Source organism: Ciconia boyciana, chromosome 4 (assembly GCF_034638445.1).
Source record: "Ciconia boyciana chromosome 4, ASM3463844v1, whole genome shotgun sequence".
Taxonomy (NCBI): Eukaryota; Metazoa; Chordata; class Aves; order Ciconiiformes; family Ciconiidae; genus Ciconia; species Ciconia boyciana.
The window spans coordinates 79,607,229-79,632,051 of NC_132937.1; the positions used below are offsets into that span (position 1 = coordinate 79,607,229).

The window sequence follows — 24,823 nt, forward strand, 5'->3', positions numbered from 1 at the left end:
ACAAGATGCAGGGACTGTTAATCACCTATGTCAACATGTGATTTACTGTGCTGAAGTCTGTACATCCCACAAATTATATCTATCCATCTGATGGTTTGCCTGCAAAGGTACTGTGCTTTTTTGAGAAACAGAAGTGTTGCTTCTTTGATGGAATGATTTACATTTAACAGATTAACAGTACTATCATATGCAGATAGTGCATTTCTCTTTCATTTTTTAAAAGCATATGGCTGTACAAGCCCAGCCAATCTGTATTTGCAGCCAGCAGGTTTTCATGTACAAGCAGACTTTTAGGCACCTAATGCAAGCACAAATGCAAGCACATTGATGTAACTTGCAGTAGTTCCATGTAAGTGTGTTCAGTCTGAAGAATATGCATCAATTGAAGGATTACAGCCGCAAATTTGAAGTGTGGACATGTGCGCAGAAAATAGTTGCTCTAATAATGAATAGTCTATTTTCTTTGCATTAATAATACAAGTTTACATATGGAGGCTCAAAATAAAAATTCTCAGTAACCTACAGACTGAAAACTCCTTGCTGAGTTTATGGAAGATGCTGCAGGGCTGTGCAATTACTGCTGTGCTTTATTGTATTGTTTGATGCATTCTTCAGGGACTTCATGTTCAGCTTGAATGGAGATAGAGCCAGAATAGTCTGCCAAGCTTAAAATATAACAAAGATGATTTTGAACCATTTTTTTTTTTTAAAGATAATATGAGTCCATTAGGAGTACAAAGGTTGTTCCCATACAAAGAGAGAGCTGCTGACCTTGCTGAGAAGGTCAAGCAGTGTCCCAACAAGAACAGCTCCTAAAACATAGGAGGAATACTTTATGTGAGAAACTTTTATTTTCATTCAAAAAAAAAGGTCATGCAAAGACTCAAATCACCTGAAGCAGGTGTTAAATAAATGCCCTAGTTGGAACAAAGAAGTATCCTTTCATTCAGAAGGGTCAGCTTTTTTTAATTATGCTTTTACCCACTGTCCACTGCCGTGCTGGTTACTGAATTACACCAGAGTAACTCAGATAGACTGGGTCACATATAAAGCATCTGTTTTCATTTGTTCTGGGATTTTTCTGTCATACCATTTTTTGTATCACCCAAGATTCTTTATCACTTATGGTGAAAACTGACATCCACATCTTGCATTGATACATAGACCAGCTCACATGCATGATTTCAGCTTTATACAGATGAAAAAGCATATTCAGAAGTCTTCTTCAGAGTGTTTTAATCGTGAAGTCTTGACTGAAAGACTTTCTGAGAAGATATTCTATGTATGAGCTGGGCAGAAACTGGAATTCCTGTTACCCAGGACATTATGAAATTAAAAAGGAAACCCTAAAACTGTGTAGAAAATATGTACTTTGAATCTTCTTCTTGTGAAAATTTATTTAAATTCAAGCTTTAAATTCAAGCTCATTTATTTTTCTCTTGAAATCTTTCAAGAGAACCTGGGTAACCGAGCAGCCCTGTGTGTAGTTGTGACAATTGGGAACAGTCCTTTTAGACTACCAGGGAATCGGCAGCTCAGCTCGTGGGTAATCTGTGTCTGTATAGGTTTTAATATTTCAGCTTAACTGTGAGAAGACAAAATAATGGCAAAGTTATAAATGGTGATTAGCAATTGACTTCATAAAATACAGAAAGGGTTAGGCTGCAGAGCAGTTATTTTAGCTGAGACGAACATAAAAATTGTTTCTTGGAAGCATTTAATAGAGTGTGGTGGCAAGCCAATAATGATTTGCAGCATGCTCCCGGTAAGTGCAGAGAAATACATGCTCAGAGCCTGACTTGCTGGTTTGATAAAGCATTCATCGCTCAAATTAGAGGTGTTCATGTGAGTCAATAAGTGGGATGTTAAGTAAGGAGCTGTGCAGAGCTGGGGTGAACAGCCTCCCTGAGGTGGGCAGTGCTGTGAAGCTCCTTGAGAGCTGTTTGCATTGGCCGCTTCACACCACTTGCCTGGGCACAGCGTTGTCACCCAACCTGCATGGTGATCACACCTGGTCAGATGTACCCCTCCATGTCCACAGCACCCTGGGGAAGGAGGGCAGTGGAGACTGGACTTGCAGGATGAGGAATGTGCTCTGCTTCTTGTTCTCTACTAAGTTTGAGGGGTCTGTACATCTGTTAGCCACCTTTTTTCAGGATGGTGCGCCATATTGCAAGGCAGCAGCTGGATCCGTCTGTTCACAGTGACAGTTCATTTTATCTTGTTTCATTTAATTCAGATAGAAGCAACACTTCTACATCTCAGGGCATGGGAACATGTAGCACATCCATCACTCCACCTCACCATCTCAGGGCATGGAAACATGGAAGAATCTCAGCTTTCATTAAAGATTTTTCCAGCCCTTTCCCTTGTCAAAATAGTTCAAAATTTATAAATCAGAAATAGACTGATTATAGACCTAGCACTACTTCACTGCATGACCAGTATCAAATTTCAAAGACACAGTGTTTGTAGACACATATCTATAAAATAGATAAATTCCTAATTCTAGAGAAGTGAATAACTGGAGAAACAAAATACTAGGAATAATCCAGGAATAATTACCTTGTTTATGTAAATGCTTTAATGTAAATTAAGGGGTTGGATAATTTCGTTCACCCACACTTGCAAATGCTGTCCTAACTTCCTGGGCCTTGGTTGCGTGAAATACTCTGTTAATGCTGTTAATCCTATGCCTGTCTGTCTGCAAACAGGACATATGATTGCAGTTTTGAGTGCACACAGCATGCTACCATTTGTCTAGTGATCTCTAGTAACACCACAAAGCCACGCGTCTGGATGCAGTACAGAGACATTTCAGTTCAGCGCACTGGGTTCTTGGACTGCCTCTTGCTCCCAAGTTCAGGTTGCTGGATCTTTGCTGCTGCAGGTACTTTATCTAGTTAGATTAAAGCCAGCATGCAGATGCTTACCTGTGCTACAGTCACAGCTCCTGGTTTGCTTACTAAAGCGTGCTGTGGAGCACTGCAAGCCACAGCACAAGGCAGGGCTGTATTGCACCTACAATCAGTTCTTGCAGATTTGCTGCATTTTAGTGCTTCATGTTGATGTCTCTACAGGTAAGTCATGGAAGCATATAGATTGGGTTTTAATAATTATAGGCTATCTAGCAACTTTGTTTGATCTTTTTGGTCTATGGGCAGTGAAATCTTCATGCCTGGGGTCAGTGGTGAAAAACTGATAAATAACCATTTCAGGATTACCTGGCAAATGACTTCTCCAATTGACACGGATGTACCAGAGCAGAATGCTGCTTCATAGGCCTATCACAGGAAATGCCTCTTGATTGTTTGCAATTTAAAGTCTGCAAACGGAAAATACAGCTCAGTGAAATTGCACCAGAGTTAAAATCACCCAACCAGTCATTCACATGATGTGGTACAGAATTAGTGTAAGTTTTTCACACAGAGAAAAGTAATCTTTTAAGTAGAAATCAAATTATACTAATGAAATGTTTGACCAAAAGCATACTGTAGTCCATTTAGCGTAGATTAAAAACAAAGAATAAAGGAAGCTTCTAGAAGGATAATTGCTAAACTAGTGGAACCGGAAAACATCTGAAAGTTAACATTTGATTGTTTGCCTCATTTTGGTCAGTTATTACATCTACACAAATCAGATCACTGTATTTGATCTAGCCAAACATAATTTGCCCAAACATTTGTGGTAATGTTAAATTATCTGAGTATATACTCAGTTAAATTATCTGAGTATTAAAATTTGTTACTCTAGCAACATATACTGTAGAGTGAAATGCCTGACTGTCATCCTATCAAATAATTTCTGTCAGGAATGTAAGCAGCTGAATTGCTGATACTCCTGCCCAAACTAAAATAGGCCAAGTTTGACCCTCATATAAGTAGGTACATTTTGTTGGAAGGAGCTGAAACAAGATAAGCGTTGATATAGCTCTATATTTAGTGTAGAAGAAGGTAAGAAAATAAAAGTGATAAAACAGGCTGTCTGTAATAAAATGCCATGACTACATATGCTGCTGCTTTTACTCTGGAATGATTCATATCACTTATACATGCACGCTTCTGTTGTAAAATCTATCCCAATAGCAATTTTCCAGGATGCTTATAAATATGTAACCCTCCTAAGTGTTTCTCTGTGGCCTATTTGCCATTGCCTCTTAGCATCTTGAATTTTTAGGTACCTTTTCCTCATATGACCACCTGAGGAACTATTATGAAAGTCTACTCTTTTGTGTCAGGTCAGGACCTGGGTCACAGAAGGACTCACCTATGGTTGCAGAGTAAATGTCTAGGAAAGCAAGGACCTGAAACTGAGTCTCAGTTCACTTTTTCACTTAATTTGTTGCCACCTGCAAGATGAGAGGAGGCCTCTATAGTTTCTCAGTTGTAACTACTCAGTGCCAAAAGGAAGCATCTTTAGCATTTGGACAGCCTCTTCCATGCTTGTTGCCAGGCATGCTTGATGTGCAAACATTTTCAAAACTGCAGAAAACAAACTGTAGGTTGTTCAGTTTGTAGTGGTGCTTTTGGATAATGTAAATTGCTCAGTCTAAACAGCTCTCCTGAGGAAATGACTGTCCATGCAATATTGTACATTAATTTTTCTGATCTTGTCTGAGGTGAAAAGCATATGAAAACAGTCCAAACGTGTATTACTCTCTGAATCATCAAGAGCCCCTTGCTACCCAGCAGTGAGATTTGGAGTGCCTGGCTGTGCGTTTGCACTCAAAAAAGTAACCCAGAGTTGAATAACAGCACTGATGCCAAGGGGATGTTGAAACCAAGTAAGACCACAGGCTGGTGCTCACAGCATTTTAGGAAAACTGCACAGGAGACCATTCTTCAAACCTGCTGCTCCGTATTTATGTAGCAGGCAAGAGCAAAGAAACCTTTGCATTTGGAGTGGAAAACAACAAAGTTTATAAAGCCTGTGATGGTTGCACAGCTTAAAGGGTCCTGTGTTTCATCCCAGAGATGGCATTTACCTGTGAAGATTTAGTTATTGACCATGTTCTTTACCGCCAATTCGGTGTTCAGGTAATGGAATACTTCCTTCCTCCTTGATTTTAGCTTTCTGCTGCTTCTCACATGCACTGAATCTGTCTGAAGTTTTTTCTTTCTTTCATTTTGCTTTCTGGCAGAGCCACTAAAAGAGGTTAAATGTCAATGAGTTTCAAGAAGTCCCTAAGGGCTCTAGTTGTCCACTCATTTACACCACTGTCAGAGCGCTGTGGCATTACTAACCTGGAATCATTCCTGACTGACACAAAGGGAGAATCAAATTCTGCCTATCCTGTAGTTCTGAATGTGACTGATACTTGGATTTTGTTGCTGCTGGAAAAAATCAAATACAGAGAAGTACATCTCTTCTTTCAGGTGACAGAAAAAAAAAAGGATTGTTTTTTAAGCATGTGTCTTCCTCACTAAGAATTTGAAGGTAGTTTTATGTCCCTTTTAAAGGTTTATGTATTATGACTGTTCATTTTCCATATGATGTAAAAAACAAAACCAAAACATGTGTTTGATGAAAAGCCTCCACTAAAAAAAACCACACAACCCCGCCCTCAAAATGTTCTGCTTGATGTCATCTGTGTCATCAGTTTGGAAACAGGTAGTGACTTAACTTGCTGACTCTTATTCATTTTGTAACCCCTGAGATGAAGAGTGCTGTAGAAGAAATATGTTTATAATTGTCATCAGTGTAGGATTTCTCTAGGGTTTGTGAGAATATTTGCAAACCAGATAGTTTCTTCATAAATGTACTAATTACCTTAGCAACATAAAAGCATACATAATTTGCTTATGAGCATTTTCCTTTCTTGCTTGCTTAAGCATTCAAGTTCAGGGAAAGCTGCAGTTGTCTTTCCTGAATTAAATACTCCATAGGACTGCATTTCTTGTGCAAAATGACCGATATCCCCCAAGAGGACATAGGTTGTGCCTGGATTGTTAAAGACTGCAATTTGAGAAGGGAAGGAAAGGGAAGGGCTAATCCTCTCAGAGGTTTAACCAAACAGACAGTCTTTTGCATTAATAGACCATTCTGTTAGATATATGTGAAGCAAGTTGAATTTAAACCTTATACTCCGTCTGTGGCTGGGAGTGTTTGACTTTTGCATCACTGTTTTGTTCTAAGCAGTATGTTACACTGCTTTGATGTGCACATCCTATGTGCAGAAACCTTTTTCCAGGACAGGTGCTGGACAGTGTGTCAAAAGGAAGCTACCCTGGCATAAACTGAACCAACATAAGTAGCATTAGACAAGGGCAGAACTTGAGTAAAAATAGGAATTTTAGCACCTTTTTCAGGTGTCTTTCCTATATTCTACTTCCAGCGTGACTTACGTGTACATTTGTAATAATTTTGCTAGATGCAGATGTTTTTCTGTTACAGTATCTGTCTCATGTTAAAGGAAAATTACTCCTTACAGTATATTTGACTTGTGTGTCTTGCATCAACGTATTCTCCTAAGAGAACTAGATATGCTGTTCATACATATTTTCCAGTGATGCAGCTAGAAGTTTCTATGGTGAACATAGAAATAAATTTTTCACTTTTTCCCTCCCCACTTTTAACCAGGTAGACAAGAAAATTGTCCGCACAGAAATTGGAGTACTTCTTCGCCTTTCACATCCAAACATTGTAAGTTTAGCCATGTTCTTTCACTCCACATCTGTTTCTTTGTTTTTTAAAAATCTCTTCCTGTTCCTGAGAGATGACTGTTGTGGTTCACCTATACAGACTTGGTAGAGTTCTGGATTAAAGCTTTGGGTTCTCCTCATAAGCACATTAGCAGCTCGTTATGGAAGACTGTTGAATTATACTTACACTTCAAGATAAATTATTGATGTTCTGACAGAGTTGAGTAAGAAACTATGCAAAAGAAGTTCTGTAAATGAATAGGGAATTTGGTGGTGTCAGTCCTTGGAGGGTGGGGAAGGTCTTACATTCAGTTACTCTGAAAGATTGGCAGACAGGTGTTGACAAGCACTAATGAAAGCAGCTTCTTAAACTCCTGTATTACACAGAGGTTGCTGAGGTATGAGGAGTATGAAAATAACAACAAAAAAAAAAGGAATGCAAAGGAGATAAAGCTAGCAAAAAAAAGGGGGGTGGGAGAGAACATGCACAATAACTTGCAAGTTAAATGATGCACCAACTTCAGTTGGTACCATCCTCTGCTTTATTGACTGTACTCTGTTTCCTGCTGTTGGCCCTGTGATATGCTCAGCAAGAAGACAAATAAGCAAAATGAATCCTTTTTGTTATCTTTTTACCAGATAAAACTGAAAGAGATATTTGAGACCCCTACAGAAATCAGTCTTGTTCTGGAATTGGTCACAGGTGGAGAACTATTTGACAGGTAAGTTGCCTGTATGCACCTCGCTCGGTACCTTCGCGAAGGATGTTACAGTCCAGATTTCTTCTCTGTGCGTAATCCCTGTGTTGGTAATTACTGAAATTATTTCATCAGCATATAGTTTATTCACATGAGTAAATATCTGCAGGAATTGGCTTAAAAATGTGTTTGGAAATGTGATTACCTGGAAATTTTTTTTGCAAAGGATACATGAGTTGAAAATGGAGGAAATTGTCAGTAAATTCTGAAGAGCACACACTATTGAAGGAAGGTGCTCAGCAGGTGCATAGCATCAGAGTATGCTAGAGCAGACAAAAGGCAGGAAAAACTGGCAAAATTGCATTGACAGGTCATCACAATATATGGTAGGTGGCAATCAGCCTGCCAGGAGGATAGTGTTACGTCAGAAAAAAATTTGGTAAGCAGAGTAATAAGAAAGAAATTGCCTTTGGTATTCATTGTATTTATAAAACCTCTGTTTTTATTACAAAAGTTCTGCAAGACAGCTATGGAGTTCTGAAGGTATTGCTTATAAGGCTGCACATGTTTGTGGTGTAGGTGCATATGCATAAAGCGAAATAATGCTGTAATAGTGCTGGGGTGATATTTTAGTGGTAGGGATTTGGATTTTTAGAGCAAGAGAAGATATGAAAAGCATTTGATATTGGCTCAAGTAAATCAGTTAATTCACTGGTGTTGGTGATTAACAGCTCATGTAAGGACAGGTTATTTGATCTTCCTTCTTCTGTAATTAAAGTTTAGTATTTTAGAGGACTGTTATACAAATATGCATCAAAGACTCAGTCTGAAAGTATCTTTGACTTGAGAAAACAAAAGCATACTTTTTTTTGTACCATGGTCATAGCTACAACCTTGAGATCAACTATTTCTGAACAATAACAACAAAAGCAACTCTTCTTGCAACATCTTCAGTTTGGCAGAAGAAAGGTGCATAGTCTCTCAATACCGAGCCAAAGCAATCAGGAGAAACGTGCTGCAAGTTAAATGACCAGTGAGTGCCCAGTCCTGAGCTAGAGAGGGCACTGTGCAAGATTCCTTACCTTTTACATAGCCCTTCATATATTCATGTGGATACTCTACAGGACTCTTTGTTGAGAAGCGTTTGCAAAGCGAAAACACAAATATGCCACTGAAATGGATGGTTCCTGAGCAGCAACCATCTGTGTGGTAGAAGAACTGAAGATAAAAGACTCCATGGGATCCAGAATGGGTAGCTGCATTATTAGATGGAACTAGGATTTAGTTTTATGACATTTTCAACATTCTGTAATCTGTACTCAGCAGTGACTATGGGATTTGATCTCTCAGATTGATATTTCCCAAAAATTATATGCTTAATCCAGTAGTTTGTCTAGGACGAGCTGTCTGGCATTGCTTGACGAGAAGCAAAGCTGTTTAGTCACTTAGAATAGAAAGTCACGTAGAATTACGGTGCCCCCTTGTGAAGCTACGTATGAGCACTAATCCTATGGAGGTCTTCTGAATTCAGCATGCTCCTTTTCTCCATATACAACAGAACTGGAAACTTTGGCGATACAGTCCTCTCTGATCTGTGATTTGGAAAAAAAACAACCAATGAAACAAAACCCATAAAAAGCTATTTTCAGCTGTTAAGCTAGTAATAGGAGTATTACTTCACTCTTCAACCTTAAACCAAAAATCATTTAATAGAGATATGCAGCCAAGATGTTTTGCACTAGTCACTCCAGTTAAGCATTAGCTGTCCCTTTCCTCTCTTTCAGCTGGGCTGAAGGATTAACACTTGCATTGCGCTATACAATGGCTGCCCTCTGAGTTCTAGTGAGGGTAAATTTAGCTTTCTGCCTTAGGGCAGACCTGCCCTCTCATGCTTAATCTTTTCAATCCATACATCTTTTTATCATGCATGAAGGAAATGTCCTGACTTACAGAGAGGTCTTGTGCACTCTTTCCTCTGTGCTTGCATGACTCCCGTCCCAGGAGAAAGCAAAGCGACCCTGGAAAATATCCTGATGGGCAGTAGGGTTGTGTCAGATGTGGAGGGAAAGCTGTGACCCTGTCTTGAGATCCGCCCTATGCTTGTACTCAAGACAAGACCCTGTACAGAGAGTGTGTGGGCAAGCAGGACCCCGACGTGGCCAGGGACCACCCCAAGGGTTTGGAGGACGTTATGTGCTTGTTGCACAGCTACGTGACTTTGTAAAGCACTTTGTAAAGTCCATACACAAGCAGCAAAGCAACTTTTGTATTCTGGAGGAGTTACTGTTATGCCTCTTTCAAATTAGCTGTCAGCAAATGATACAACTAGATCTGTTACACAAACGCATCTGCTCTCCTTACTGTAAACATCTTCATGGCTGTTACTGTTACTGCTAATTCTGGTAATATGCCGGTACTTTTTATATCAACTGTTTTATTTCTCTTGTTTTCTGCCATCCCAGATGTCCATTCTTCTTTTGAATAGCATTTGAGCTGCAGATGAGTAAGTTCTTTCACATACACATTCCCCTTATCATGAAGCTGATTTTATAAATACCCGAGATCCGATTAGTTTTCTAGAATCCTATTAGCATTGTTGACGTGCTGCTGGTTTCATGCCACTCTTACATAAAATTCTGCGTAATAAAATTATTCACTTCCTTCACCATATTTAATATTTCTGTCAAATCATTCACGTTATTGCTAAAATGAGCTTTCATTATGACAATTTTTTGGTTGTGTTAGCCAAAAGGAGATAAATTCAAACAAAAGTATCAGTCACACATCCGAGTTAATACAGCTGAAATCAGGTTGGTTTTGGTTGTATTTTTAAAAAGAAATCTGTTTCCCAGACTTTGTAAATCACATTGTAGGTCATATCCTGACATATAATATTTCACCATCCCAAACACAACAAATGTAACTCTACACTAAACTGGAGGAGTTTGTGTAAATTAGAATATTTATTGCCAGTTTGTATGATGGTTTTTGCCAACCCAGTAAGTGAGCAGGGACAAAGAGCTTTTGAAATATGACAGACCTATGGACGAACTGACCAAGACAGAGAGAAAACTTAAGTAAATCTAAATTAACTGATGTTCTCATTCTTTCCAGATGCCGCATCTCCAGCCCAGTGCTGGCACATATGACTTTGACATTTGCTTGACCGTCCTCTTTCATTCCTACACGTTTAAAACAGACATGCATGGCTGAAGTGCATTTAAACCAGCAGTGTTTTGACAGAATCCTGAGGGATGATCCTCTGGTATGGCTCTGAGTGTCCCAGCAGCAGTGTGCCCAACAGCATACAGCTGTGTTTCTCACACTGCCATGATACTAAGAGCAGGCTGCCGTCACACTGGTCCTCACCAGGGCAGGAGCTAGCTGAAAAACAAACCCCCCAAATCAGCACAGCTGTTCAAATGTACGGCAGAGTGATGACTAACATTTGAACATTCTTTGAAGGACTGTGTTTCCACTGCACTTGTGGATAGGAAATTTCAGGACTGGGAGCCAAGTGGCCGGCCAAGGTTGATTGTCATCCCTCTCTCACATCTTCCTTCTCACCTTGTCTTCTTATGAAGAGCATTGCAGAGCCATAGTTCAGACCATAGACACATCTTTTACATGAGAAGTTTGAGTGATGGAAAAGACATAATGAAATTTGGTTTTATTACGTTTTGGTGTGACGACATTTTGTGCATACAGAATAAAGTAATAAACCTTATGTGGATCCTTTTAAAAGGCAGATTTATAATCAGAAAGCTTTTCTCCATTTCAGCTGTTCTCCGTTTAACAGGAGAAAGCTACAGGCAGAGTTGATGAAATTAACCCTCTAGGTGCTTTCACATAGATGGGACCGAATTTAAGCTCAAATAAATGGAATCAGTCATTTTAGTATGAATTGAAGATGACAGTGGAAAAAAGAGTGTAAATGCAGTGACTATAAGAGAATGTAGAATGAATTGACACCACAAAAACTGATGTAGTTTTCCTGGAAAAAAAATAGACTCATCTCATTTATATAGGTAAATTGTTTGTCAAACTAATTGCTTTTTAAACACATTTTTATTAATAATCAGTAAACCTTAGACTGTTCAAAGTTTTGGTTAGATAAGTAGCCAGTGGCCTCACTTTTTTGTGTTAACCTCTTTGATTATTACTCTTCAATTTTCTTATAGTTCTTCCCTTTTAGAATAATGATGATTCTTTTTAAGCTTGGTTCAGTTATATTTTTCTCTTGCCTTTTCCTTTTGCCCTCTGTCCCTTCATCATTCTTTACTTATATGTAATTTCTTGGTACTGTTAACTTTCACTTTCTTTTCTATCACATGGTGTATTTCACCAGATTCTTGGTCACTTTGTTGATCTGGCTTTGCTTCTAACAGTTAACCTCTTTATTATTACAGGCAGTAACAGGTCTTGCAGCACAGTGAAGTCTGATATCTGTCTTTTATGGGCTAACTTTTTTTGAAGTTGGTCTTTTCCGTTCAGATTTTATTCATATCTATTGCCTTTCAGCTGAATCACCAATATATCACTTTTCCAAATATTAATTTAAGCAAAAAACATCAACTCTACTTTAACTTCATTTTAGTCAGAATACCTGCAGATTGATAAGAAGTTTTTGTTAGATTCTCTCTTTTTTCAGCTTCAAATTACAATGTCAATCTATACATTCTCCTTGTCTGTACTTTGGCATCTTGACCACAAACTCTTCTGTTTCTTCCTCCATCTTATTATTAAGTGCACCAAACATTGTCTAAAAATACCGCTTATGGCTGACAGTCTCTTGACTCGCTTCCATTTCAGATTTCATATAATTTCCTCTGAAATATAGATTCAAGCTGATACTATCTTCTTTTATGGAGCATACATTAACAAAAATATTAATTACTTGTTCTAAAGATCTTGCCTTTTTAAGAGATGCAGGAATAGTTACCTTTTATGGACAAAATTTTCTGAAGCCTTCCCAGGCTTCAGGCACACCTTCTTGTTTCTGCTTATGGAAATTAGAATTGTTAAGGGACATCAAAAAGAGTCAAGGAATTAATCAGTCACTAAAGTGGGGGTCTTTTGTAAACTAGTGGCAGAGTAGCATCTTTTATTTATTTCTGAGCTCTGGTCTCGTTATGTGGTGGCACTCTGTCTTTTGAACAGGGGTCAGAGCAGTCCTTTGGACTCTTTGTTTCACATGAGCAAGTTACAGTCCCCTCACTCAGGACTGGCAAAAAAAAAAGAGGTCTGACTTGACTACACCAAGTATGGCCTATTCTCTGAAATCAGAAGACGACACACAAATTAGCTCTGGTAAAAGTGCTCCTTGATGTCATAATAGCTCATTTAGTGTCTCTTGATTTCAGCTGCAGTAATGATAAAAACCAGTAATTTAAGAATAAAGAAGTGTGTGTTAATGCTCATTTGTAGCCTTTGTAATGTAATTTGGTATTTCTTTCCTGTACAGAGTTGTAATAATACCTTTACACTTTTTTGTGGTCAGCACCTTATTTTCTGTCACTGGACAGAATTACTCATATCTACCAACTACAATATTTTCTTCAAGATGAGAGATACAAATTATTTTTTTGTAAATGTTTGTGCACAGGATACTTACAGTGTGGTCAATATATGCACTTAGAATTAGGTGAAACAGCAGGTGCCAGAGGGAACACACTTGGAGCTTTATAAATGACTAAATGACTCAAGCAATGATGATGGTGCAATTACAGTACTGGCTGTCTTCCTGCCACACTCTAAATGTGAACTGATGTGACATTAAAGCTGGCCTGGTTCTTAACTCCCCTGTGGAAGGCTTTTCACTTAAAACATTTTCTTTTCAAATGTCCTCTTGCCTTTTTTTGTTATTGCTCGAGATAACTTTGCAGGAATTGTTAGCGTGGGTATGTCCTAGTTGGGATGAGCCTGTTATGTCACTAGCCTACTCTGGGAACTGGGCAAGCCTTTTGGAGGTAGGACACATCAGTGCCTGTGAAGCTCTTTAGTTTGTTAGGTACTGTTAATACCGAGACTTCTTGTGATTAGAGCATCTCTGGCATACATATTCTCGGTTTTCTGCCACAGCCTCACTGCTGTAATATAGACATTCATGGCCTGGATACCAGACAAACTAGGAGGGATACACCTGTTAAATTAAATAGGAAGCTGATTGAGCCTTAGCTGATTTCCTAAATTATTAACAAATTTAGCTTTCATATTTGAAATGCAGAGAGGTTTTAACAGCTCTGTGCAGGTGACAAGGTATATATACCTACAGCCTATATAGCTGTAGCCTACATATATGTATACAGGAAGTCTCTGGCTGACCCAAGAGCTAATGATGTGTCTTCTATGCCTTGATTCAACACCTTTCCTGAAATTATAAAATCACTTAGGATGTGAGTGCTTTGTACATTTTGTTTTTCATTGCTTTTTCTATGTACATTATGACAAGAGTATAAAGGGAAGCCAAAATGTTTGTTTTGAAGTACAGTTATTGTAAATATTCAGAGCACCAAATGCATGTCCTAAATGATAATTAAGTTGATTTTTTAATGGAAGCCTGAAAAGCAAATCCTTTTCAGATAATGTACTTCTCAGTTCAATGTTGAACTTTAGCCACTGGAGTAAGGAATGTATCACACATCCATGCACTGTAAGAGGTGCCAAGGCCACCAAAGGAGGACTGGAACAGGTGAACCTGAGATAATCCTGAACTGAATAATAATAATGTGAATACTCTTGTGAATTGTGACATAGAGGGATATAAGCACAATGTATGTTATGCAAGCAGTGCCCAGTTTCAGAACTTGATGGCCATTTGTTTCACTCTTATTGGGAGGTAAGCGATGTCCCAGAGTGAGCTCCAGGGCAATGTGTTTAAAATGTCATGGCAGCTACAGCTGTGCAGGTTTGGCATGGAAGGCTGGAGCAGGCAGATTGTTCCCCTGAGCTCGTGCAGTATCCTCCAACCATCCTTGGGGGTCCAGGGTTTTGGGTTTTGTTTCTTAAACACCTCTGTAATCTTCTTATGTAGGCTATTCCAGTGGGTCTCCAGCCTGATAATTAGATTTGGCTTCAATATTAGGAAAAACTTTCTTTCTGCAAATTTGACCAAAATCTGTTTGCCTTGTCCCCCAGCAGGTAGATAGAAGGTCATTACTTCCTTCCTTATAGCAAACTCTCAAACAGTGGAGGACTGCGGAAGACTGTATATTCATGGTCCCTGCAATCTTTTGTCCCTGGTTGTGTTTTCTGTGTCTCAGTTACTGTCCATTGAACTTCCTCCACATTCCCACATCTTTCTTATAACGTGGTGACCTTAGCTAGACAAAGAAATCCAATGGAAGCCTCACCAGCTCTTGTCAGGGTGGCTTCATCAGTGCCTTCAGTGCTGCTCTTTCCCCCTCCCCAGGCCACTGCCTCCTTTGCAAGCTGCCAGTGATCCTTCCCTTTGCCCCCTCCCTGTTGCTCACCAGACAGGAGCTGTGAAATGCTGAAATAATTCAGTTTGTCGTGTTGCCTCACACAGTCAGTAACGCAGAAACTTTTGTCTGAGAGAGAAGCTTGAGCTGCTAGTTTATGAGCACTGTGGTTTCACAACCTCTAGAAACAAAGACTATTATTTTTAAAAATGTCTACTGAAATTAAGCTCCTGAAAGATGAACCTGTCTTTTTCAAAATGATGGGCACTGAACTGTTCTTACTAATTTCACTGCAGACACCTGGGTTATTGCTACTTTTGAAGGTGTGGCCATGTATTTAGTCTTACCCAGGCTTTTAATGTATAATTCCTGAATTTCCTACAAGATTTTTCTAGTTCTGTGGGTGCTATAGAAATGGTGAGTAGGAGGTAGAAAGAAAGGTAAAGAAGGGAAAACAAACCCTAGTATGAGATATAAGAAATAGGCAATCTTTCTGTAAATTCTCCTGCATGCCACGTTTATCAAAAACTGCCTCTTACTTAATAACGGTGGGGGGAAAATAGTTTTCCTGAATGACTGCAATGCTGAATTTCATTTCTAAACAAGGTATTGAAGAAAAACATCTAGTCTGTTTGACTTGGAGTCAGATCCAAACCCAGTTCTGTATTTCCCATTATCCTTCTTCAGATCATGGGCAGGAAGTTTGAGTCATTAGCGACAGTAACAGCTAGTCTGCACTGAATTATGAAAATAGTCGTCAAATAAGGGAGAATCAGCAAACTGAATTAGAGCTCCTTTTTAATATTTATTACTCTTCAATGCTGTACTATGGAAAATACATAAATATTTATATAGAAACCTTACTTTTTAACTAAACAAATGCATCAAAGCAATAAGGAATTGGAATCACCTTGGTACAGGTATGAGCCAGCAGATCTGTGAATCACTCATTGAGAAAGTGTTCCTTGTGGAAACCTTTTTGCTGTTGAATAGAGTGATGTAATTTTCTTTTCCTGTTTCTGCTAATTTTCAGTCTCACTTTACCTTGTAGAAATCTTTAAATTTCATTTTAATGAAATATAAGAATTTACATAAGAATTAAGTGAATAGGTACAGAAAAAATCTCCATGACAACGAAAGAATTTTAGATAAATTAACATTTATTATATAGAACCAAATATTTTTAAAAATTGGTAGCACATACTGGCATTGGAACAGATCTTGTATTTATGTAGGCCAGTGTCTTGCCTGAGACTGTACATGATGTAACAGGATGCAGCCCACAGGTGAGATGTGGTACAAGAGTTTTGGATAAAAGCCTGCTAGAGGCAGAATGAAGATGACCCTAAAAACAGTGACAGCTTTTTCTGATATTGTGATATTTATAAAGAATGATCTAAAAAGCAAATACAGACATAGCATGAAGAAAGAAAGAGAAATAATGCTGGGAATTGATAAAGTAATTAAAAGTTTTACTGTTTTGGATGGCTAAATTGATTTAGCAGGGCTTTTGCAAGCTACATTATATGTTTCTAGATTCACCTAATACTGAAATGCAACCAGCTCCACAGTGTGGAGAAATAGTATTTATAGTAGCAAAATTAAATGATGGCTAAATATTGCAAATTTTAGAGTAACTGTTTAGATTGATTAGCATAAAACTAAGTGCACTTACCAATCTGAGGTAAGGGAAGCAAGAAACAGATTTTACCTGCTCAGATTTCAGGCAAGGCTGGAGGATGGGCAGGGTGGCCTGTGTAGGAGGGAAGGAGGGAAGTAAAGCTAAGAATAGGAGAACTAGTCAATTTAGAGTGTGGGGGAGGAAAAAGTAAGTTTGTTAAAGTGGGTAAGATTTCAAATTTTCTTGATCACAAGGAGTCACGAGAACAGCTTGTGTTTAAAATTGCAGGAATAGTCATTGCACTGGATTCCCATACCCGAGAAAAACAAAAGAGAAAGAGACTTTGGTTTCAGGGTCAGGGAGCTGGTAAAGTACCCATTTCTTGTACCATTTGGTTCCTCTTTCGTGTTGCTCTTCCACCCCCTCATGCTCTCAATTACAAGTTTCAGGAGTTGTTACAGTGCAAGGCTTGGAGTGGCTCTGTGGGCTGTGCTGCCCAGCAAGGATGTAGAACCCTTCCTCACTCTTAGCCGAGAGGTCTCACTGCTGGGGCAGCAGCCGGTGCTGACCGAGAATTTAAGGTATTGGCAGTCTTGCATGAAGAGGTGTGTGCCATCAGTGGCTATCGCAGTCTAGCATCCTCTGGCATTGGATGAGTCCTCTGCTTGTTCAAAATGGGTTGCTGGATATTTTTGATTTTTTTACCACTGCAGCTGTGCAAACAGCTCTTTCTCTTGCTGGATTTGGAAAGATCTGGCCCTCTGCTTTCTTACTCATTGAAAAATCAAACCCGAAGCTTAGTCCTTTCCTTCTGTGATGAAAGGTTCACTTGTTTGTTTTTGTAGGAGATTGATTGTTTCCACTTGTTGCCTAACATGCTTGTCATTAATCCCCAGATACATGTATTCCAGTCAACTGTAAAATTATATACCAATATAATTTTAATACTGCTCTGAAAATTGATTCTAAAATGACATGTCGGGATTCCCCATCTCTTTCCTTGTTGATTTTCAGATCAAGTCTGTTTAGTTTAGCAGGACTGTGCTCTTCCTTTTATTTTTTTCCTACCAGTAATAAAGTTTCTGCAGAGCAAGTGTGGCCACTGCCTACCTCCCTTTACTGTGATATCCCATTACTTTCAGTGACTTCATACAGATGTGATAAATTAAAGCATAGTACCAAGTCCTGAGAAGAATGTCCCCAAAGGAGTAAAATCCAGTGCATGGTCTTCCCAAATTATACTGCAGGCTGCAGAATTATGGTGAACACTGGTAAGAATTTATGCTTCTGCTGATGTAGACTCTGATGAAGATGTGCATAACAGAAACATTATGAGCAACATAGGGAATGTTGCACTTCTTTGGTAGAGTGGCACAGTGGATGTCCAGAGGCTACACTGAAAACTGTCTGCAAAACTAAAGGATTTATATTGCTAGAAAACTTGCAGTACTCAGAAGGAACAGAAATGCTAGAAGGGCTAGATGGAAGCTGGCAAGCGTTACTGCAAATTATTAAACACTTGAATGCATACATGTGCTTGACAATCACGTGGAAGCTGCCAAATTTCAACTGCCTGCTGTGTATAAGACAGCATGGATCACAAGAAATACATTATACCATTTCCACAGACTTGCTGGGCGGTGTGACGCTAGGGGTAGTTTTGCTCAGTACTAAATTTTTTATAGCTCCGTTACCTGGCGGCACAAGGCTTTTCCACCTCTGAGCTTCAGCAGCAACTGAGAGGACATTATCATTGCTTTGGTGGGGCGGCTGTGGGCTCTGTGTCAGGGTGCACAGTGGGGTGGGCTCAGCTGGGTGACTGGACCCTGTAGGCAGGCAGGGATGCGCCTTGGCACCACGGGGAGCGGGGCTGTTCCCAGGGGGCATCTCCATCTCCAGCAGTAGTGTGAAGGAAGAGTGAGAAGGGGCCTTTAGGAAATACTTCCCTGCTTCTCTTTGGAGAAAGAGGCGTATTTGTCTCAAATATGTTCACACATGCTTAGAAAGACAAGATTAAATCAGGTGGTGTTTTAGGAGACCTGTAGCTTGCTCCATCAGTACGTACTCTGTTAGATGTATGTCTGGCCGTGTACAAGTGTCAACAACTGAATTGGCATATTTTAATAAATGTGTACATGCAAGCATGAAAAAGTGATTCTACACAAATGTGATTAGAATATGAATCATTCATTTCATCAACATTGCATTTTTGCTTGCTTTAGAACATCATCTTCGATTTGAAGTGCTGTCTTGAATTTCCTAGATGTTTGCAACACCAAATTCAGTGTTTTTCTAAGCTTTTTCTTTCCTTTGGCTTTAAGCATTTCTGTATCCCTTCTTCTGGATTCCCTGCTTTCCTCCCAGTGTTGTCCTCCACCACTCTTTTGGACTACCTAGCTCTTTCATTTGCATATCAAAGAGAGTATTTAGTTAGTTCCTTATTGTTACTGTTCCTGTCTTTCTGTTCTCACAACAAAGGTTTAATCTTTCTTCACCCATGCTTTTCTTAGAGATCATTCAGTAAACTAGGTATAAATAATTGGTTTTGCTTCCATAATAACAAAGTAAGACATTTCTGCAGGCTTCCTTCCCATTATGGAAAAAAGGACACTAAGTCATTGTTAATCTGCAGGCTGAAATTGAAAAATCCTTGTAAAGAAGCTTCATTGGTCTCAGGTAGGAGAGTTGTTATAATAAAGCAAGCTGACACACCTACCATTTGTCTTATGTAAACTATTGCAGGGAGGATGCAAAAAATAGATATGCAAATGATCCCCCAGTATTATTACAGGACCTAAACTACAGGATAATATTTCAGTACTCTTCCTTACTGCCTAATAGCCAGGTTTTAGTTTTAAAGCAGAGTGCCCTTAGAAGTAAATTTTAATCTTTAGCAAGAAGTATGGGTTTTTTTCATTTACTGTTGTTAGAGAAGATTAGGCTTTCAACTTGCTAGATCATTATTAATTAATAATTAGGTTTTTAGAGCTTTGGCTAGAACTCAGGAAAAAGAGAGTCTATGACCTTTGGAAGAAGGGGCAGGCAAGTCAGGAGGACTACAAAGGTGTAGCGAGGCTGGGCAGGGAGAAAATGAGAAGGGCCAAAGCCGAGCTAGAGCTCAATCTGGCTACTGCTGTAAAAGACAACAAAAAATACTTCTTCAAATACATTAGCAGCAAAAGGAGAGCTAAGGAGAATCTCCAGCCCCTAGTAGACGGGGGAGGGAACACAGTGACAAAGGATGAGGAAAAGGCTGAGGTACTTAATGCCTTCTTCGCCTCAGTCTTTAATAGTAAGACCAATTGTTCTCTGGGTACCCCCGAGTCAGAAGATAGAGACAGGGACCAGAATGGAGCCCCAATAATCCAGGGGGAAATGGTTAGTGACCTGCTGCACCACTTAGACATTCACATGTCTATGGGGCCTGATGAGATCCACCTGAGAGTACTGAAGGAAGTGGCAGAAGTGCTCACCAAGCCCCTTTCCATCGTTTACCAGCAGTCCTGGCTAACTGGAGAGGTCCCAGTTGACTGGAGATTAGCAAATGTGACGCCCATCTACAAGAAGGGCCGGAAGGAGGACCTGGGAAACTACAGGCCTGTCAGCCTGCCCTCGGTACCGGGGAAGCTGATGGAGCAGATCATCCTGAGTGCTATCACATGGCATGTAGAGGATAACCAAGGGATCAAGCCCAGCCAGCATGGGTTGAGGAAAGGCAGGTCCTGCTTGACCAACCTGATCTCCTTCTATAACAAGGTGACCCGCCTAGGGGATGAGGGAAAGGCTGTGGATGTTGTTTACCTGGATTTTAGTAAAGCCTTTGACACGGTTTCCTACAGCATTCTCCTGGAGAAACTGGCTGCTCATGGCTTGGACAGGTGTACTTTTTGCTGGGTAAAAAACTGACTGGATGGCCAGGCCCAAAGAGTGGTGGTGAATGGAGTTTACTCCAGTTGGTGGCCGGTCACAAGTGGTGTTCCCCAGGGCTCAGCTTTGGGGCAGGTTTTGTTTAACATCTTTATCAATGATCTGGATGAGGGGATCGAGTGCACCCTCAGTAAGTTTGCAGACGACACCAAGTTGGGCAGGAGTGTTGATCTGATTGAGGGGAAGCAGGCTCTACAGAGGGACCTGGACAGGCTGGATCAATGGGCTGAGGCCAGTTGTATGAGGTTCAACAAGGCCAAGTGCAAGGTCCTGCACTTGGGCCACAGCAACCCCATGCACCGCTACAGGCTTGGGGAAGGGTGGCAGGAAAGCTGCCTGGTGGAAAAGGACCGGGGGGTGTTGGTTGACAACTGGCTAAATATACGCCGGTAGTGTGCCCAGGTGGCCAAGAAGGCCAATGGCATCCTGGCTTGTATCAGAAATAGTGTGGCCAGCAGGACTAGCGAAGTGATTGTCCTCCTGTACTCGGCACTGATGAGGCCGCACCTCGAATACTGTGTTCAGTGTTGGGCCTCTCACTACAAGAGAGACATTGAGATGCTGGAGCATGTCCAAAGAAGGGCAACAAAGCTGGTGAAGGGTCTAGAGCACAAGTCTGATGAGGAGCGGCTGAGGGAACTGGGGTTGTTTAGCCTGGAGAAAAGGAGGCTGAGGGGAGACCTTGTTGCTCTCTACAACTACCTGAGAGGAGGTTGTATCGAGGTAGGTGTCGGTCTCTTCTCCCAGGTAACAAGTGATAGGACTAGAGGAAATGGCCTCAAGTTGCGCCAGGAGAGGTTTAGACTGGATATTAGGAAATTTTACTTCCCTGAAAGGGTTGTCCAGCATTGGAGCAGGCTGGCCAGGGAAGTGGTTGAGTCACCATCCCTGGAGGTATTTAAAAGACGTTTGGATGAGGTGCTTAGGGACATGGTATAGTGGTGGTCTTGGTAGTGTTAGGTTTACGGTTGGACTTGATGATCTTAAAGGTCTTTTCCAACCTATACGATTCTGTGATTCTGTATTCTCAGTAAGTCTGGATTCTAGACTTCTGAAAAACTAGAAAGCTAACTGCATATGACATAAGCTGAAATTGGCTTGCCAGTGCATGTTATTCACATGTAACATCAGCAGATGAGTCATGTGCATTGCACAATAATTCTACAGTTGGTTTTTATTGCTCTCCTGATATATAGGCCCACACTTCATTACATTTAATTACTGTAAAGTGTAAATTCACAATAGCTTCATCTTCAGTGTCTATGTGCTGCTTCTGTTATGTGTTTAATGTAAATAATGAGAGCAGTATCCTGTCGATACCAACATATAGTTGTCTAAGTCAGAGTGGGCTGGTCTTCTACATGCTGTGATCAGGAGGGCAGTCTTGAGCATCTCTTTGATCTCTCTTCTTTCCAGAGGTCAGGTAATTGGTGGTTTTCTTCCCTGCATTGGTTGGGCATTGACAGGAAGCTAAGAACCTCATCTTTTCTTTGATTTTTTTGAGTGGAGGAAAATACAAAGAAGTTGACTGCATTTAAGAGATGTCTTTTTTTCCCCCCCTAGGTTTATCTGTTTGAAGAAGAAAGGATAAAACAAATACTGGGTTACCATGCTGTAAAATTAGAAATTTGTTGGATGAAAGGAGAAATGTCAATTGAATTGTAACTGTATTGCTGCATATTTCTCTGATCTTAGTCACGTATGTTGGAAAATCAGAGAATTTCAAATCCTGTTGAAACCTTAAAACCTTCTGCCTTCTGCCTCACGTGTTTCTGAGGTCAAGTGCACAAGGTCATTCTGCAGCTGTTGGACTCAAAGGCATGGATGGGGTTGGCCTGTTCCCAGGGCATGTATGCCTGGGCGATGGTGGAATTAAACCCAGCGTGCTCCTGGCAGCTCAGCCTACATGCAGCACTTCCCCAGCAGCAGCCCCGCGATGCCTGTCTTTTTCCTGGGGTGCATTATGAAATATATTCCAAAATCTATGGCAGTTTGAAAGCAAAGGGTCAAACTAGCACGGCAGACTTTTTGGTTTTACTACCTTGTGACCAAATTTGAAATTTTGTTACTATCATCTCCCATGCCCTACTCAAGATTGTAAGCTTAACAGAATGATTATGTGAATGTCTTTAATACATGGAATCCTGTAAAACAAAGACAGTGTTTTAAAAATGCTTCTTTTGCCATGGTGGGAGGAGCAAGTTAGCACCCAAAATACCAGCAGGGAAGGGGGAAGGTGGGATGCAGGTGAGGTCTGTATTCTCAGAAGTGCTTATGGATGCTAAAGACAGGAACTTGCTGGCTGACACTAAATACTTTATTTGAATTAAAAATGAGGAGGAAGCCAAACCAGTGTATTTGGGGGAACAAAGGCCCAAGCAAAAGGGTCACTGGGGATCAGGTCTTGCTGTGTAATCTACCAGAGGAGGATAATTCAGCCTGAAATAGCTAAGGAGGAATCTTACTTTCAAGCATAATGCAGCATTTTATTGTGTAATTCATGTTTTTTCATAACCTCCTTCCTAAACTTGAGGCTAAAAGCCTAACATAATGTCTCATTGAGTTAACTTTACTTTGTTTTACCCTTGGGCTGGTAAGTTCAAGTAAAGTTCTCCCTGATGGTTTAAACAGATGACCAAAGCAGGGGAAGGGCTGGAGGTACAAAAATGCAAAGGACGTAAAGCAGTGCATATGGAATGGTAGCTGAAGGGCTGCCAGGAGAAAAATCTTCTAGAAATAAGGCCAAATAATTATGCAGCCAAGAAATCATGGTGAAATACAACTCCTGCTGGAGAGGGATTGCTTGCTGTTACCGATGCCACATGAATAGACTTAGTTATCTGTGAACACAATGAATGTTAAGGTAAAGTAATTGCATCTGGTTAGGAATTTCCCTATATAGACTATTTTCTGCAGTGCCACGCTTGTTAGATCTGTCTCTGGTGGATTCTCATCTTTGTATTTTTTCTTATTGCACTTAATCTTCTTATGAGTACGTAGTAATGCTTTTCATATGTACATTAGTCAACACCTTTCCTGTCAGCTTTTGTAAAGCTGTAAGGAGTTGCATTGAAGGTAGCTTAATATGATTCTGGTATTTCAGAGAAGAGAAGTGACAAAAAGATACTGGAAAACAGTGGAAGTGGGGAGAAAGGAGTATACCCTTCTTGCCACAAGCAGAGTCTGTTTCTGGACCCTGAGGCAGAAGGTCTTTCCAGTGACTTGACTTCAGACGTTATAGGCTTCTTGCTCTCCTGCTTCATGGGGATTTTAGGGCATTGTTTTGCAAAACTGGCTTGTGTGCTTGAAGTAGATAATTTTATAAAATGTATCATAGGCACCACAGGTTCTGTTTCTAGACAACATCTGTGTATGTTTTATTGGGCTTTGAAAAATGGATATGGTAAAAGATCAAAACTTCAGGTCAAAGATCTGACCTTTAAGGTAACTCTCTGACAGACAATTGTTGTAGTTCACAAATGCTGTACGTAGTTAGATACAACAGTAAAAAGACTGCTGGGTTTCTTAAATGGAACGTTAGTACGTGTTCATGATAGATCTTTCTTTTATTAACTTCTTATATGTCATTGTGCAAATCTGTGTCTTCTGCTGACTCTGTTTAACTGAACTGTGCATTTATATAAAGTTTCATTCTGTAATGGCAGTTCTTGGAGAACATGTGATGCAAATCCTGAGTGAGGCCCCAGACCCTGTGCCACTGCTGGTGTTCTTCTAAAACAGTTGCAGTAGCACAGCTGGGCTTTGGGAGGCCAACCCAGAAATCTGCATTAACCCTTGCTGCCATTTCTATGCAGGATAGCATACAACATGTTGAAATACACCACTTCAGAACATTACCTTAACACAGAAAAGTATTTTCTTTCTTAATGTTTTTATCATGGTAAGATTCCAGGGAGATAACGTTATTAAAGAAGAAAGTTGGGATTTTGTTTGTTTTTACAAGATTGAACTGATGTAAAAACAAAGGGAGAAAGAAAAACGGATTTTCAGGATCTTCAGAACTCATAAAAATTGCTGAACTCACCATAAGCTGCACATGGTCAGCACATTTAAAAAATCAAGCTATTACGTGTCATCTATACAAAATATAGCATACTGGCATTTACATTAAGAAGAAAAAAAACCCACTAGTTTTAGTTTCAATGAAACTGTGTTTCTTTGACTACAGAGCCCCCAATTTTCTCCTGATTAGGGAAAAAAAGACAATTGTTCAACCCATTATACTTGAGGGATAATTTGAAGCTAGTAAATGTTTACCCCAACTCTTTCTCTTGAATAATTCAGCTCTGTGTTTGCATAGCACAGTGCTTTTGTTTAATAACGAAATAAATAAATAAGGGGGGGGGGAAGTTTAAGTTAAATATAGAAGTGAAAAAGCAGTTCCTAAAGGATAGCTGGTTTTATCTGAGGGTAATTCAGATACTCTGAATTTTAGAAAATTCTAAAATCTTTCAACTAAACATGTATATATTATGAGCTTCTTACCTAGTTAAT

General features: G+C 39.9%; 1 protein-coding gene across 1 annotated transcript in view; it reads left to right on the forward strand.

The window, feature by feature from the left end:
- Nucleotides 1–24,823, forward strand: part of CAMK4 (calcium/calmodulin dependent protein kinase IV) — a 174,674-nt gene that overhangs the window by 90,507 nt on the left and 59,344 nt on the right. Inside the window, exons 3-4 of the mRNA XM_072860289.1 lie at nucleotides 6,580–6,642; nucleotides 7,281–7,363. Coding sequence (XP_072716390.1) covers nucleotides 6,580–6,642; nucleotides 7,281–7,363 — 146 coding nt within the window. The remainder of the gene's footprint in view (nucleotides 1–6,579; nucleotides 6,643–7,280; nucleotides 7,364–24,823) is intronic.